Source organism: Alligator mississippiensis, chromosome 6 (assembly GCF_030867095.1).
Source record: "Alligator mississippiensis isolate rAllMis1 chromosome 6, rAllMis1, whole genome shotgun sequence".
NCBI classification, from domain to species: domain Eukaryota; kingdom Metazoa; phylum Chordata; order Crocodylia; family Alligatoridae; genus Alligator; species Alligator mississippiensis.
Genome location: NC_081829.1, coordinates 97,727,901 through 97,742,911, shown reverse-complemented (window position 1 = coordinate 97,742,911; position 15,011 = coordinate 97,727,901). Strand labels below are relative to the sequence as shown.

The following is a 15,011-nucleotide window of genomic DNA, read 5'->3' as shown; positions in this document are numbered from 1 at the left end:
CAAATTTTTTCTGAGCGATTATTATTACAAACAGCATGTGTCTGTCTGTCTCAGGAGTTAATTATACAATAGACTGCAGCACATTTTTAAGTGCCAAGCTATATGCTGTAATTATCTAAAAGATTCTGACACATGCTGCATTCCCGCAGTCATTGCTTTCTGTGAGTAATAAGTGATTTAAAAAAATAAAATAAAGGGTTCTATCATCAGAAGTTTACTCCCCTTTTACTCTTGACTTTTAAAAGAACCACCACTTCTGTCTCCCTTTATATTTAAAAACAAACACCAAGAACTAGGAACATTTCTGTTATAGCTGAAGTCAATGCCAAAATCTCATTCAGGATTTCACCTGTTAACTTAAGGGCCTCGAACTGCGTGCAGGCAAATGCTATTGATTTCAGATGCTTTGTGAAAGCGAGTGAGAGCACCGTAAGCAACTCTGCTATAACTATTTCTTCCAGGTGACCTGCAGCCACTATTTTCTTGAGTGGCCCCACTGAAATCAGTGGGCCAGGTATATGAATCCTCATCTATCTGAATACAGTTTGCAAGTTCAAGCCTGAAGACCCAATTCAACTTCCATTGAAGCCAATAAAAACATTCCTCACATGATAGATTGATTAAAATCACCAATTCTAATTGCAATTTTAATCAGGCAGTATGAAACCTTGATCAATTTTAATCTAGTTTGGAATTTGCATGCTTTAGTATTTTCCTCAAAAAAAAGATTGATTTTCATCATTGGTAACCATTAAAACACATCTATTTGCATCTAAATTTGCTGCTGCTTTTGCTAACCTGGAAGATACACTAACTCGATACATGTTTATTTAAGCAATTTTGTTGCTTAACATACATTTATTCAGACTCTTAATTTTTACATTTTTATTATGTTAGAAAATGGCAAATGAGTCATTTCTTCTTTACTAGATGATGATTGTTTTTTTTTCCCATCCGTGATTTGTGTTGAGCTACATTTGGATAGAATTTGGAATTCAATTAAATGTAGAAAAACAGCATTTTAGAATGTATTTGGTATTCATTAAATCTACCTTTATTGTGCTGGAAATATAAGAGAAAAGTGAATTGATTAAATGATGTTTTGCATTTAGAAATAATTTATTAATCAAAAAACACATCTTGCGGGTTAGTGAATTGAACTGAATGCTTGCAGTCACCATATCCTTCAAGATGTAGAGTAGCAAGTCTCATACTTGCACACTTGCTTTTTATTTATAGATTGGAGGAAGAAAACACCGGGTCCTCCAGTTTTGCTGTTTTCTTTTATGCCGCTCTTCCCTCCCCGGTAGCTGCAGACAATACGGTTCTGCCCAAATCACTTGGCAGTCTTAATGGTTTTGAATTGGGGCTTGGCTGACTATACATGGAAAGAGTAACAGCCACATTGCGCAGCACGCTGTTGAAGTAGACAAACGGGAGGGAAAACCCTCAAAGTAGCATCTGTTCCTCACCACCCTAATTGCAGTTGTAGTTGATATGAACTCTTCATTTATCTAGAGTAAATAAAACATTTCAATATAGAAATATGTGAGAGGCAAGGATGTTTGTGGGTTATATCTTATTGGACCAACTGCACGCTGGATGGGATGGGATGGGAACTTGAAGAAGGGACTGCTTTTGAAAGCCTGTCTAAGCCATCCCAACCATGCTGTTAGTCCAATCAGAGATATCATCCATGGCTAATTAATGACTCCAGGTTTTGTGAGCATGGGGGTGATGCTTTTGCCGTGATGGTCCAGGAGATACGCAAGAGTTCTTCTGGGTGACATCTTTTATTAGACCAATGGTATGGTTGGTACAGACATAGGCAAGCTTAGGCAAGAAATAGAATCAGTTTTCTGTTCACGGTTCCTTCTGAATCCAATGTAATTTTTATATTGTTTTCCCCATGTTGTCCTCAGGAGATTGAAAAGGCCTGGAAAATGGTGGATGCTGCCTATGAAAAGGAGCAGAAAGCAAAGGAAACCATTATCGCGCTGAAAGAGGAGATTACCAACCTGACTAAATTAGTGGAGCAAGGATCTGGGTTATCGCTGGGGCAAGAGTACAAGTAAGTCACCTTCCCGAGGGAGAAGGATGGCTTAATTTCATGCCCAGTGCAATCACTGGGTCTCGTGCTGCATGGCCCTGCACTTTGTGCCTTGTGTGATCACTTATTTTGGTGTAAAGTGAGTGCCTATCAGAGTAGCAAATGCACTTTTTGCTGGGGTAAATGGCTGTGCAAAGTGTGCACCAATAGAGATTCAAGTTTAGCAAGTTCACTTAGTATTGGGTCAGGCCCAGAGAGATCGAACAACATAGAGATGATTCGTTTTCGGGTGTGCAGGGCTATCTTGTTGGGAAACGTGTCTAATTTGAGTGGCCGTGTCTGAAAACACGTGCATGGGTGATAACACCAAGGTTCAGGGACCTGGGAGCCAGGAAACCTGAACTCCTTGTCCTCAGCTTTGCTACAGGTTTGCTGCGTAACTGAGGACAAGTAACTTCTGTCATTCGCTGTGCCCCTCCCTCTCCTTTTTTATCTTGTATATTTATATTGTAAAGTCTTCCAGACAAAAGTTGTGCATTTATGTAGTGCCTGTCACTGGGAGGTTCGGACCTCGTTTGGAGCCTCCTGTAACACAATATAACGACAACGGATTATTCTGCGTAGCTGAAAAACTGCAATTGGAATATTTAATTGGAATATTTCCAATAAATTTAGCTTTTTCAGGATCAGAGCCTCAGGTTGCCTGTGCCTTTGAAGGTGGGGCAGGGAGGCATCCTAATTAGAGACTGACTGTTCAGAGACACGTGAGCTTTTGTAGCCAACCACTTGCTTTTGTCAGTTCATGCGCCTCTGAACTAATTAGTGTCTAAGGTGTCCCCATGCCCTGCTTTCTGCTTGACTTCAGGTTAACGTGTCTAACTTCCTATGTGTTTTTGGACAAGAGAATATTTTTTATTTATATGTTATATCTTCAAGGCATCATCTGTGCAGCCAGACAGATTTCAAGGAGCCTGGATACAGCAGTGTGGGGAACCTGGAAAAGGGTATAGAAATAGGGTGGCTGGTTGATTCTCCAGTGGGCATCAATGGCACCAAGAGTTTAGATTTTGCCGTGATGGTGACTTTTTAATGAGTGCTGTAGATAGAGCATATAACGTGATTGATAGCTGCGATGGAGTAATTCAAGAGGAGTTTAAAATGGAATAGGCAACATTTAAACTCTAATTCATTGCAAAAGAGCTTGTTCTGGACTCAGAGCGGGGTACAGGGGGTCTTGGGCACTGCTCCACTATTATTCCTTTTTCTTTCAGTATTCAGGATTTGCTAAAATTTAAGGACGAGGTAACAAAGGAGCGAGACCATCTCTTGTCAGAGGTTGTGAAGTTACGTGAAAGTCTAATGCACGCTACAGAGCAACAGCAGGAAACAGAGAGTGCAAAAACCGAGGCAGAGCAAACCATCACTCAGGTCTGTGCAGCTCACCGGGTTGCAAACACAGGCTTTGTCCCGAACTGTTCCCCTACCTTTGCAATTGAGAGCTGCGCTGTTCCCTGTCATTTTCCATTCCCCACCCTTTCAGGGCTGCTCAGCAAGGAGTCTGTCATCAGTGCTTTTCATGCTTTGCTTTCTTTCCCTCCTGTATTCTTTACCAAGCTGTCTATTATCTACTGACTTCTTCCTCAACTCCCATGTTCCCCGAGTTTGGCTGGAGCCTCCCATATCCAAGTTAAAATTCCCTCTCATTTTTGGCATGTCTCTCCTTGCACTGGGAAGCTCCAGGTCTGCAAGACAGGAACGTCAAATGTAGGCCTGGAAATGCCCCTTTGTGTTACTGACTCCAGCCCCCTGCCTTCATAGCCAACCACGTCACGCAGTCCCTTTCATAAAAGGATCTGGGTACCTCTTCACACTACTTAGGATTTTTCCCTCACTGCTCCTATTTGGAGCCTATTTTAGAGCTTCACCCTGCTCACTGTCAGTTCTTTCCTAAATTTATTCATGGCCAACTTACACCTATTTGCTTTGGGACATTCTTGCTTTTATCTTAAGTTGCTCTTTTCCCTCCTTGGTGCTTACCCCCGCTTAAGTATTTATGGAGAGCAGTCCTATCCCCTTGAAGGTTATGTTTTGTAAGGCTGAACAAACTAAGCTCTTACAGTCCCTCGTGAGAGTTGCTCTTCATCCCCCCAAATAATTTAATGGATAGATCTTCTGTCCCTGAGGGGTCACCAGCTTGGGTTTAGCTCTCTCTTCCTGCATATGGTAGTTGAATGTGTAGTGGGCTGGAGATCAGTGAGAGGATTATTTGGAAGTGAGAGAGCAAGAAGGCAGGAGGAAAGCGGGGTGGGAAGCTGATATACAGAATGGGGAAAAGAAAATGATACGAGTGCAGGGGTGGAGAGGGAGAGCAGGAGGGAGAGACTAAAGACAGATGGCATCATCCTACTTGCAGTAGACCTTATTAGTCACAAACTGGAAAGCAGGCCTGGGCTACTGCTCGGCATGAGATATAAGGCACTCAGGTTACCCATCTTGAGCAGAGAGTTGGGGTTGCAAAGCAGAGGAAAGGTCAGTATCTCTGCTGGGCTGAGGGAGCCGTGGAAAGGCATCCCTGCACAGTAAAGGGAGATCAGTGAAACACCCATCACACTTTACAGTCATTTAAATCTTCCCACGTAACTTTTAATGTCCCAGCATTTCCTGAGACAGAGCCTCTTGAGCTCTGAATCTTACAGAAGGTTTTACTCTTCATGCAGTCGACTCCCCATGTCTCCCAGCTCTCACCGTAGTTACATCCCACTCTGCAACACATCCTTACACCCTTCACACCCACCACCTTTTCAAGATCTCATTGAAGGGCTTGTCTGTTCTGACCATCGTTCATCTAGACAGTAGCTGTTAGAAACTAAAAGCAGTGCTTGCGTGCTCCTAGACCATGCATTGCCTCGGAGGCGCAGTGTCTGAGCATGCATCAGATCTGAACGTGGAGCATTCAGCAGAGCTGCCAGGAACCATAGTAGTGTTTGCAAGCATAAAAACCCATGCACAGGAGAGAAGAACAGGTCAGATGTGGGATCTTCGTGCAATGGCTGCAGCCCTTGGGAAGGGGCACTGCTGTCTATTATTGCAGATCCTCACACTGGGAGAGCAGTGTGGTCTGGTAGAGGTTGGTGGGAAGGTGTGGGCTTTAAGATTGGTGAAGTGGGGGGCCATACAGATAGAAACGGGCCATAGAGATAGAAGGGAAAAAAAGTGAAGCTACAGCAAAAACCTTTAAAAATATGGCTTGCTTAAAATAGCACCAGATCTTTGGTTCATTGGCTGTCTTCACTGATCAATTTATCCTTTAACTTTGATATGAAATCATGAGCCATGTCCTGTGCTTTTGTCCTCTCAGAAACTGAACAGCTAGTCAGGGAGGGCTCCATCCTCAGCTCTTGATTGCCATATCTAAGGGGCAGCGGTGGCTCTAGGTAGTTTTTCTATTGATGTCTCCACTGAACTAACTGTTCATGCAGTTTAGAGCAGCCACAGGGCTTGTCTGCTCTACGCTGGTGAGAATGAGCCCCTGTAAAACACCCCGTCGTAAAACTCAGCTCGCCCCGTGTGTGGCTTTTGGCACGTGGTGGTTGATACCGCAGAAAACCTTGCAATCAAATAAAAGAACTCGGTGGCTGTGTCTGCATGCGACGCTTCGAGTGCAGTAGCCTAATTCGACTGCAAATTAGCACGGCGGGCAAAACCCATGTTAATGCACTCATGCACAGTAGATTTAGTCTGCTATGCGTGAATGGCACAAAAAGACTGTTCGTTTGCGCTAATGTGCAGTAGTGCCGATTACGGTGCATTAAGTTAGCACTTGTTATTGCAGGGCACTTGCACACGTGTAAGGAGCTTGCTCCTATGCACTGGAAACCCAGCATGTCGGAGCAGACTCGATTAATCGTAAATTGAGGCACTCGGGCAGCCTCATGCATCACGTGTATCCGTGGCGCTATGTGCCTCCGCGCTGAGAAAATGGCAGTGGTGTGCTTTGAACTACAACATGTTTGATGCGCTGTAGTTCAAAGCGCACCATTGCCATTTTCTCAGCTCGGAGGCCCGCTGTGCTGCTGAATACATGTGCTCCTGATGTGATGCTAGGCGCTGTTAATTAGCACAGCTCACTAATTAAAAGTGCCTGGCACCACGTTGGGAGCACATGTAAAAACGCCCACAGGCGTTAATGCGCCATAATTATGGCCCTGTAGATGCCCTCAGTTCCAAAAATGCTGATTTCTGTCCAGTCAGTGGTGGAGCAGATTTGACATATTCCATCACTTTTCCATAAAAGCCACACACTGCCACTAAATGCTCAGCACAGTAACAGGAAACTGTATGCTGTTTGCCTACTTAATTGACAGACATAGCCCTAACAGCGCTGTCCCCATCTGTCATTATGTGACTGCAGCTCCAGCAAGAAATCCAGATGCGTCAGAACGAGGCATCGCGGGAGTCTCGGAAGAAAGAGAAACTGGAGAAAGAGCTGAAACACCTCGTCTCCGACACAGACAACAAAAATGTTGAAATCAAGACGCTTCAGCAGCATGTGCAGAAGACCAGAGAGGAGCTCCTAAAATTGGAGCAGCAGCTCAAGGAGCAGAAGGTACGGTTGGTTGTTCTGTTTCCTCTGACACATGCATGTGTGCACGCTTGCGCACGTGCACACACCCACACGCACACAGATTCTGTGGGTAAGGTTAGGTCTCAATACAGAGGAAATTAAGTTGTTCTTCTAGCATTTTCATAATAGGATTGAGACTGCGGAGGTGATCTTTCCATCACCGGATGGATTATCCTATCATCAGACGTTTATTAACTAGAAGTCTCCATTGAGTTTGCAATGTGTTGTGACAATCCTATGCCAAAACCTTGCCGCCTGCACTCCAGGAAGCCTTTTGGTCATCAGACCAGGATGCCGTGTCTATGAACTATGTTCTGCTTCAGACGCTTGGGTGCATTAGATTGGTATAGTCAACTGAGCCTGAAGGAGGTAGGTTTCCAAATCCCTGTGCAATTTGCTGGGATTAGAATTGGGTATCTTTGAAAATACCAGCCTGGGTGTCTAAATACTAATTTAAAGAGCAGCACATGACAGCACAGTTTTATTTTTTTTATCTAATGAACATGTATCTTGTTCAGACTTCAAGGCCTTTGTTTTCCTGTCTGTCATGTGATGATGATGGTAGGACTCTTCTTGAAAAGGCAATAAGTAACTAGGAAACAGCAAAGAGCATGTGCGACCTAGTAGCCAGAACAGGAGACCAGCAATTTAGTATTCCCTACTCTGCCACTGCCTTGCTAGATGGTGTGGGGAAAGTCTCTTAACCCCTGTTCCTCTCTTTCCCCATCTGTCAAACGGGAATACTGAACTTTACATCTCTCTCAAGTTTGCTCTGAGGTTTAGGTAATAACAGTTGTAAACATCCTCAGATAAATGTTGCAGTAGAAATGCAGAGAATGGCCTTCGTGATTCTTTATATTGTTTTCAAGTCGTTTTTCTGGGAAAGTCCTAAAACAGTGTTTTGCAACTAGTTTGTGTCTTCAGGTTTTCAGTCCATTTCCCCCAACTGAGATGCCTCCAGAGAAGCAATTTCAGCAAACAGCAAAGGAGAGTCGATAATTGTAAAGCAATGTTACCTTGAGGAAACTTTCTCAGGAGTTGCGTGTATCTTGCAAATTCATGGTTGCTTTCTTCCCTTAGGTCCCTGAATCAATGTGGGTAGAAGCCTGTGACAGTTACTTTGTTAATTCAGTATGAGGTATAAATAAAATATACCTCACATAAAGAAATGGAGGGAGATTTGCCTCTTTCTCTGCACAAGACTGGGTTTGGTGCAGCCCACAATGCAGCTCCAGGATGCACCAAATGCCATCCAGTCTTATTAGCTAGGATATCCCCAACTCCAGCATGCTGTCTCCGGCCCTTCCATAATACAGTAAAACCCAGATCACTCATATTCACATCAGGTTACTGATTCAAGGGCACAGCTGTTTAAAGGTGTGTACAGAAGTGCTCAGTGCATGTTTTACAGCTCTGTAATTTAGAGCACTTCTTATAGCACTATAAAGTTTCAGCGCTCTTAAACGTGACAGAAGTTCAGTGTTTGCAGGGGAGAGGTGTGGGGAGAGGGGGCTTTGAGCCTCCCTGCAATTTCCAACTCTGGAAAACACTCCGCATCTTCCTGGGGCTTCTCCATTGGTCAGAAACGTAATCAGCATACGGAAGTGATTAGAAGTGCTATAGGTTGCCAAAGCGCTGTAAAACACAGTGCTTCAAATTTAATACCTCATCATTTAACAAGGGTTCATTTGAAGGTCTGTACCCATTTTTAAAGCGCTGTGAAGCCGTGTACTTCTGTTAAGTCACAGCAGGAAAGTGCTTTAAATGGTGAACAGAGCAACTTTTGTACACACCTTAAATGCAGCTTCTACTTCTAAGGGCTCCCATTTTTCAGTCCTGTGCAGCTTTTTGCTGCGGCTGTGTATACACCGGTTTGATTTACAAATCCTCATCTTTGTATAGGTTAAGGACCTATTCATTATCCCAGTTCTTCTGTATTTGCACCTCCTTGCTTTAGCCCTTTCTAGGATTTTTCAGTTTGGGATGTAAGGAGACCACATGGGACGACACTTCATAGCACAGGTTGTTCATTAGTCTGAGAGCAAGAGTCAGAGAACCACAGGAGCTGTCTGTGCCCTGCAAGCTTTGCAAACAATCCCGACTATTTACTGAGTCAGAGACACTGCTCTCATCTTTATCCTGTGTTCCCACCATGCATTTGAGTAGGGCAATTCACCCCTCCCCTTTAGTTTTAAACGGCATGACTTTATATATTGACTTTATCAGTCTGTCACACATGGATGCTTGAATCCAAAAATACGATGACAATTTTTTTTCCCTCGCTTATGAAGTAATGTCTGCCAAGGGAAGTCCCATCAAGCAGAAGAAAAGACTGGCAGCTCCAATATCAAAATATATGTTCTCCATATAAACCTTGAAACTGCTGTTCCGGGCTTTTGACTGAAGACAGATTAGAATGGAAAACGATCGTGCCCCGATGTCAGCAAATTGTGCACTCAAGGAAATGTTATAGCCATATTAATGCGGGATTTGCTTGTGAAGATATAGAGCTCCCCTGCCCCTCAGCTGATTAAAGCTGTTTGAATCTCCTACTCATTTGCAATGATTACAGCGCGGCACTGTTGTGGATGTGATGCCTGCCAAATGGCAAACAGGCATTAAAATATTTATCCACCACCTGTGAGGAAGACTTACAGAGCTTCCCCCCCCACCAAAAAAAAATGATGCTGGCTGCGGTGTTCATTAGAAGTTGTCATTTCCCTTAGCTATTGAGCATTCACCCTATTTCTGAGCACATTAGTCATTTCATCAGGGATAAAGAGGGATATCTATCAAGGAGGGTCTTTCCCGCCCCACCCTGGGGAAGACTCAGGGTGCTGCCTATGTGCATAGCGTCATGAGATTAAAAAGAATTAAATGGCTTGCTCTGTAATCAAACAGATCCTGAACGAGAGAGCCGCCAAAGAGCTCGAGCAGTTTCAGCTCAGAAACTCCAAACTCCAGCAAGAGAATGAGCAGCACAGCCTGGCCTTTGAACAGGTGATGCAGGAAAACCAGCAGAAGACAGTGGAGCTGAAAGTAAGTACCGGGCACCCTTTGGATCACTTTGGGGACTGGCGTCTTGTCCGCTCTCCCAGGTGAAGCAGGGGTAACCCTGACCGGCACTTGGAAGGGGAGCCTAAGTGTTTCAAGAATAGAGTTGGTCATCCAGTTGTTGAGCCTTTCTTCTCCGTCAGCACTATGCAGCATCCAAGCATAGCGCTAGCTTGTGCCTTGCGGCCGGAGGAGCTGTCTGTCAGAAGGGACGTTCAAGTAAGTGCCTGACCTCCTCCGGTCATTAAAGATCCCATAGTAATTTTCATAAGGATAAAGTCTTTTTTAGATTGTCAAACCTGTGGGTGTAAAAAGCTTGTAAAGGCTGTGCCTCCCTTTACAGTTTTTGTAGTGATTAGCACACTCCAAGTGCTATCAGAAGCCAATAATAACTAGCAATAATAACTGTGCTCCAGCCAATTTCCAATACACTAAATTACCTCCTGCCTATTTAAATGTACCCTTCAACATCAATTGGAGAAGCTCAGCACAAATAAATAAACTAGTGTTTACTTGCTGATCCACACAGGTTTCTTGTGCTGTTAAATAGCTGTTTTCCCCATTCTAGATATGGCTGCATTTCAGCGGTGAGGAAAGGGATCCTCAAAGTTTTTAAAGCCCTTTGAGAGCCTTTGGGAATAAAGAGCATTGTATAAGCATTAGATATTATTACTATGTGTCTGCTGGGCCACGTGTTTTGTATCCTGTAACATTGCTGCGGTTACAACATTGGTTATGTTAGAGAACAGGACAGAAAACCAATAGCTTATCAAGCTTTACTGAAGTACAGCCAATTCCCTTGAATAAAAGAAGTCAGTTGCTGATAGAGAGCTTTTGTTCAGTGGACCCTGCTGGTTAAAAACAATGAAAACAAACCATGAGCAGACATGTTAGAAGATCAGTTCAGCGCTAATGGAACGGAAAGATCCTACCGTATTTTGGATCCACCGTGAGATTGCAGTGTAGGAGTTTTGTTTTTTGGTTGTATTGCCAGGTACACTGGAAGGACATTTTTATTACCCATTAAAAACCCCCAAATGACTCTGTCCTCCAGGTTAGGCGGCATGATTATTATTTCCAGCAATATCATCTTTGTGTAAAACTTTACAAGCAACGCGTTCAAATGGGAGGCAAGTACAGGACTCGAGGGAGTGAGGAGGGAGCGAGGAGGAGGATTTTAGTTTAACAGCCAGATCCTGATTTCACTGGAAGTCGATGGAGCTCATCACTATGTCAGATCATGCACAGCATGGAAATGCTGGAAGATGCTGTCCGGTTGTTACTTGTGCATATTGAGAAAGCACATCAGAGCCCTAGTCAGGGAGCAGGACCACACTGCTGGAGGCATTTTAATTGCATCCTAGTCCCACAGTATGCCGAATAGCTTCTGTGTTGGGTACCCGCAACTCCCAGTGAAGTACATCTTGTAAACCTGTTGCAGCTCAGTGTTGGTTGGTAGTAGTTGAGGGCATCCAGTTCCTCACAGAGGTACTCGCACATCCCGGTACCAGGCTTCCTAATAATGTCTGATTCTATACAAAGCAGTGGTTGCTGACATGGATGGCTTAAAAAATACAGTGGTGATGCTGGAAGCGGTTGTATTAATTTCTCAGTAGTTGTAGGGACTATTTCTGTTGACTTCAGTAAGTGTAGTGACCAGTGATTCTGGTATCCAGGTTGTAGCCATATTGGTCTAGGGGAAAAGGCAATCAGGACTCATAACAGAGATGATGTCTTTTATTAGACCAACCAGATTTTTGCAAAAAATATTTCTTTCATTGCAAGCTTTCAGGCACAAACGCCCTTCACCAGGCATTGGAGAAAAGATCATAAAAGTTCTCCTGGGTTGAAATGAAAGTTCGTATTTCATAGGATTTCACAGAGGAGTCAATAGATGGAAGACTCCTCTGGGCAGGCAGTTCATAGCTGGTATGGAGCCTCTCACCTCCTGCGAGGATCTGTGATGATGCAGATTACCTTGAACTAATGATTAGTACCTGTAGCATTTCAGTCTGGAGTCTAGATCAGGCCGGCGGTACGTTGCTTACAGCAGTTACCAGTGCCTTGCATTGCAAAGGAAGGCAAACCTGCTTGCGTAGGGTCCGCTGAGCCCGTTGTGTAGTGCCACGCGTGGGTTGCACTTGGGGATTCTTTATTGATCGTTTTATGCCCTGAAGCATGAGATTTGATTACCCTTCTCATGGCCTTAGCTGGCTTTGTTTAAATTATTTTTAATAACCGTGCAATTATCCAATGTTTTTTCTAAATCCGCCCACGGTATTTCTCACCATTACCTCTTGCCTCGATGAATCCTGTAGATTATCCATCTGCTGAGGAAAACAGTGTTTCCTCTTTTTGGCTTCTAAGTGAATTGCTCTTTGTTCCCCCTTCATTGCCTCTTGCTACCACGCAGGTCAGAGAGGACGAGGTGACTCAGATGCGTCACGAAATCTCTAAACTGTCCAAGGCAAGGGAAATCATCCAGAGGAAACTGCGCGTTGCCGAGGAGCAAAAGGTTGAAGCAGAACACGAGAGGGATACCCTGAAAAATCAAATCTCCGGATTAGAGAGAGGTAGGGACCTGTACATGGTGTTGGATCCACTTTGGTGAAGGTTAATTCAGTGCATGACTGTCATGGTCATGACCTTTTGGTGCCCAGGGTGGGACTGTGGGAATGGGAGCTGGTGTGTTGCTTACTGAACTGACTTTATGCACAATGCATGAATTCTTTTGTGTCACAAAATGAGGCCGGGTGTCTTTAACATATGCATCTCTGTGACTATGAAAGCTGATGCTCCCTCTCACAGACTACAGCCAGGCCTTTTACTGGGAAGGAGGGCAAAACAAAAGAAGTGTTGCTGAGCTTTGGAAAGCATGAGCATGGCAACAAATATCAATATAGCTCTTGGCAACTTCGAAAGTTTGTTCTGTTTCCAATGTCCTGAGCTTAAGCCTTCACAGTATCACCTGGGCACTTATTTATTTTTCCATTCTGGTTTAAGCTCATCTCGTCAAACTTTTTAAATGATCCTGTCTTCTTTATGTGTAGATGAAAGGCTAATTTGGACCTGTTTTCAGGTGGATGTAACTCCATGGAAAGGAGTAGAGCTTCACTCTTTAACAGCAGGGCTGGTACAGCTTTGAAGTCTTAGGCCAACATTTTCACAGGTGACGAGTGTGTTTTACATTCCCTCGCTTTTGGGTGCTCAGTTGAAGGCTTCTTAGACCGACCGGGCTGCTCAGCACCGTCTGAAAATCCAGCTCCTTTATGTTGCCTCAGATTGGGCACCTGAAAATGGAGGTTCCCAACGTAACCAGTCATTCTCAGAAATGTTGCCCTAAATCTCAGTCATAAGTGCCAAAATCTCATGTATGTCCCTATATGGATAATATTAAATAACTCTTTTTATACATTGTTGAGATGGTGTGATAGCCATGATGGTGCAGAAAAAAATCCTACTCTTTTTTTTTGCAACTTCCACTGTCCTCTCTCTTTATTTTTCTAGCTGTAGAACTCAACCTCAGGGTTTTTAATGTTTTTATCTTCCCTTTAGAGTTGGAGGTTGCTAAAAAGCAAGCAGAGACTGATAAGAAAGCTATAGATGAGCTTGTAAGAGAAAGGGACATATTAAACAAGGTAAGCTTGCACCGGTAACATTGGTACACAGATAACTTGCCTTGAGAATGAGATGTCTATAGCTTAAACCATGCAGAGAACTGGCAATACAAGAAGAACGTGATGAATAATGGCCATCAAGCTTTTTCTAAGCAGCTGCTTACGCTGTTTTTTTTTCTTTCTGTGAATTGAAACAGCATTATTACCTGTGAACACAAAAGGGACTTCTAAGTATTAGCATATAAAACAGCAGGGAGTTCAGAAGTGTTAAGTGCTTTTGCCTTTATTGCAAACCTGTTATTTGGTATTCTAAGGAGGTGATTACATCTCTGCTTTTTATATCGACACCATATAAAGTTTAATGTTAATCTAGGCAAATTAAAGCTGCGCTAGTAAAAATAAAACCACACCAATGTGTTCAATGGTCCTATATTTGCATGTCAGGCTTATGTTTTTTTAACTCCAACCTTTCCTGCCTCCTTTGTGATCCATTTGTCGCATTGACCATTTTTCATGTGTCTGCAATTCTCATATTGTATGAAAATAGCTCGTGTTAATGGTAAATTAACCAGAGATTGGTAAACGTGACTCCAAGAGGTGATTCTTGAAATTCTTGTTCAATTTACAAGTTAAATTTGGCAACCAGAGAATGAAATTGGAGGGTGTTGGGGTCCAGGGCAACTTCTCTGGCTTTTTCTGGAATGGATAGATGTATGATTTTAAGCCAGGAGTTGTTCCACTGCCTTCATTGAGTCACTTCATAAGCAGCAGTCCTTCTATAATGCAGAATTAGTGTTCCAGCTTCTATAGCAAATGTAGAAAAAGGGCTGCCACATCCTTTAGTGACTCTGCCTGAGTTCTGGAGAAATTCTCCTGTTTCGGGGGTTGGCTGGCTTAATTCAGCAAAATGACTCGGGGGAGTCCATAACCCACTGCTGCAGAGGCTAATGTTTGCCTCTGCAACTTTCTGAGTTGCTAAGATCTCTGCTTTGGGATTTTCTTTGCAGAACTTGCTTAAAGCTGCCAGTGCCACACAAAAGCAGCTGAACCTGGTGAAGCTCCATGAACAGTCCAAGAGAAACTTGGAAGAAGAAATCCAGAACTACAAGGATGAGGCTCAGAAGCAGAGGAAGATCATCTACCAGCTGGAGAAGGAGAGAGACCGCTATATCAACGAAGCTAGTGAGCTCACCCAGAAGGTGTGGAAGTGTTCGTTTGCACGCACGGTTCCTTTCTGTCATATAGAGAATTATAGAGTCATAGAGAAGTCGGGCTGGAAGGGACCTCCAATGGTCATCTTGTCCAACGTCCTGCCTTAGGTGGGATCATCCCTATCCAAATCATCCATAACCTGAACTCAACATAAGACTGCCATCAACCCTGACACAACATAGTCCTAATGCCCTAACCTGCCACAGGTAAAGCAGGGGTCCCATGACAGCCAATGCCTTGCTGCTGTGACATGTTGTTGATATATGCTGTCTGTCTTTTACTTGCAAAATTGGAAAGACGTGTATTCCCTTCCTGACTTTTTAGTTGCAGCTCATAGGTGCATCCTATCAGAGGTCTTCAGAGAATACTTGGTGGGTCGCAGTGAAGGCTGGTCATTGCACCCAGCACCACCTTATACGTTAGTGCTGCATTTTAGGCTAGCGTCATCTACTTT

At 43.7% G+C, this 15,011-nt stretch overlaps 1 protein-coding gene across 1 annotated transcript in view; it reads left to right on the top strand.

Moving 5' to 3' along the window:
• The window catches only part of CFAP58 (cilia and flagella associated protein 58), a 72,931-nt gene that overhangs the window by 4,798 nt on the left and 53,122 nt on the right, over nt 1-15,011 (top strand). The window contains exons 3-9 of the mRNA XM_019485984.1: nt 1,923-2,071; nt 3,322-3,478; nt 6,462-6,656; nt 9,576-9,713; nt 12,142-12,301; nt 13,284-13,366; nt 14,353-14,544. Of these exons, the coding sequence (XP_019341529.1) occupies nt 1,923-2,071; nt 3,322-3,478; nt 6,462-6,656; nt 9,576-9,713; nt 12,142-12,301; nt 13,284-13,366; nt 14,353-14,544 (1,074 nt within the window). The remainder of the gene's footprint in view (nt 1-1,922; nt 2,072-3,321; nt 3,479-6,461; nt 6,657-9,575; nt 9,714-12,141; nt 12,302-13,283; nt 13,367-14,352; nt 14,545-15,011) is intronic.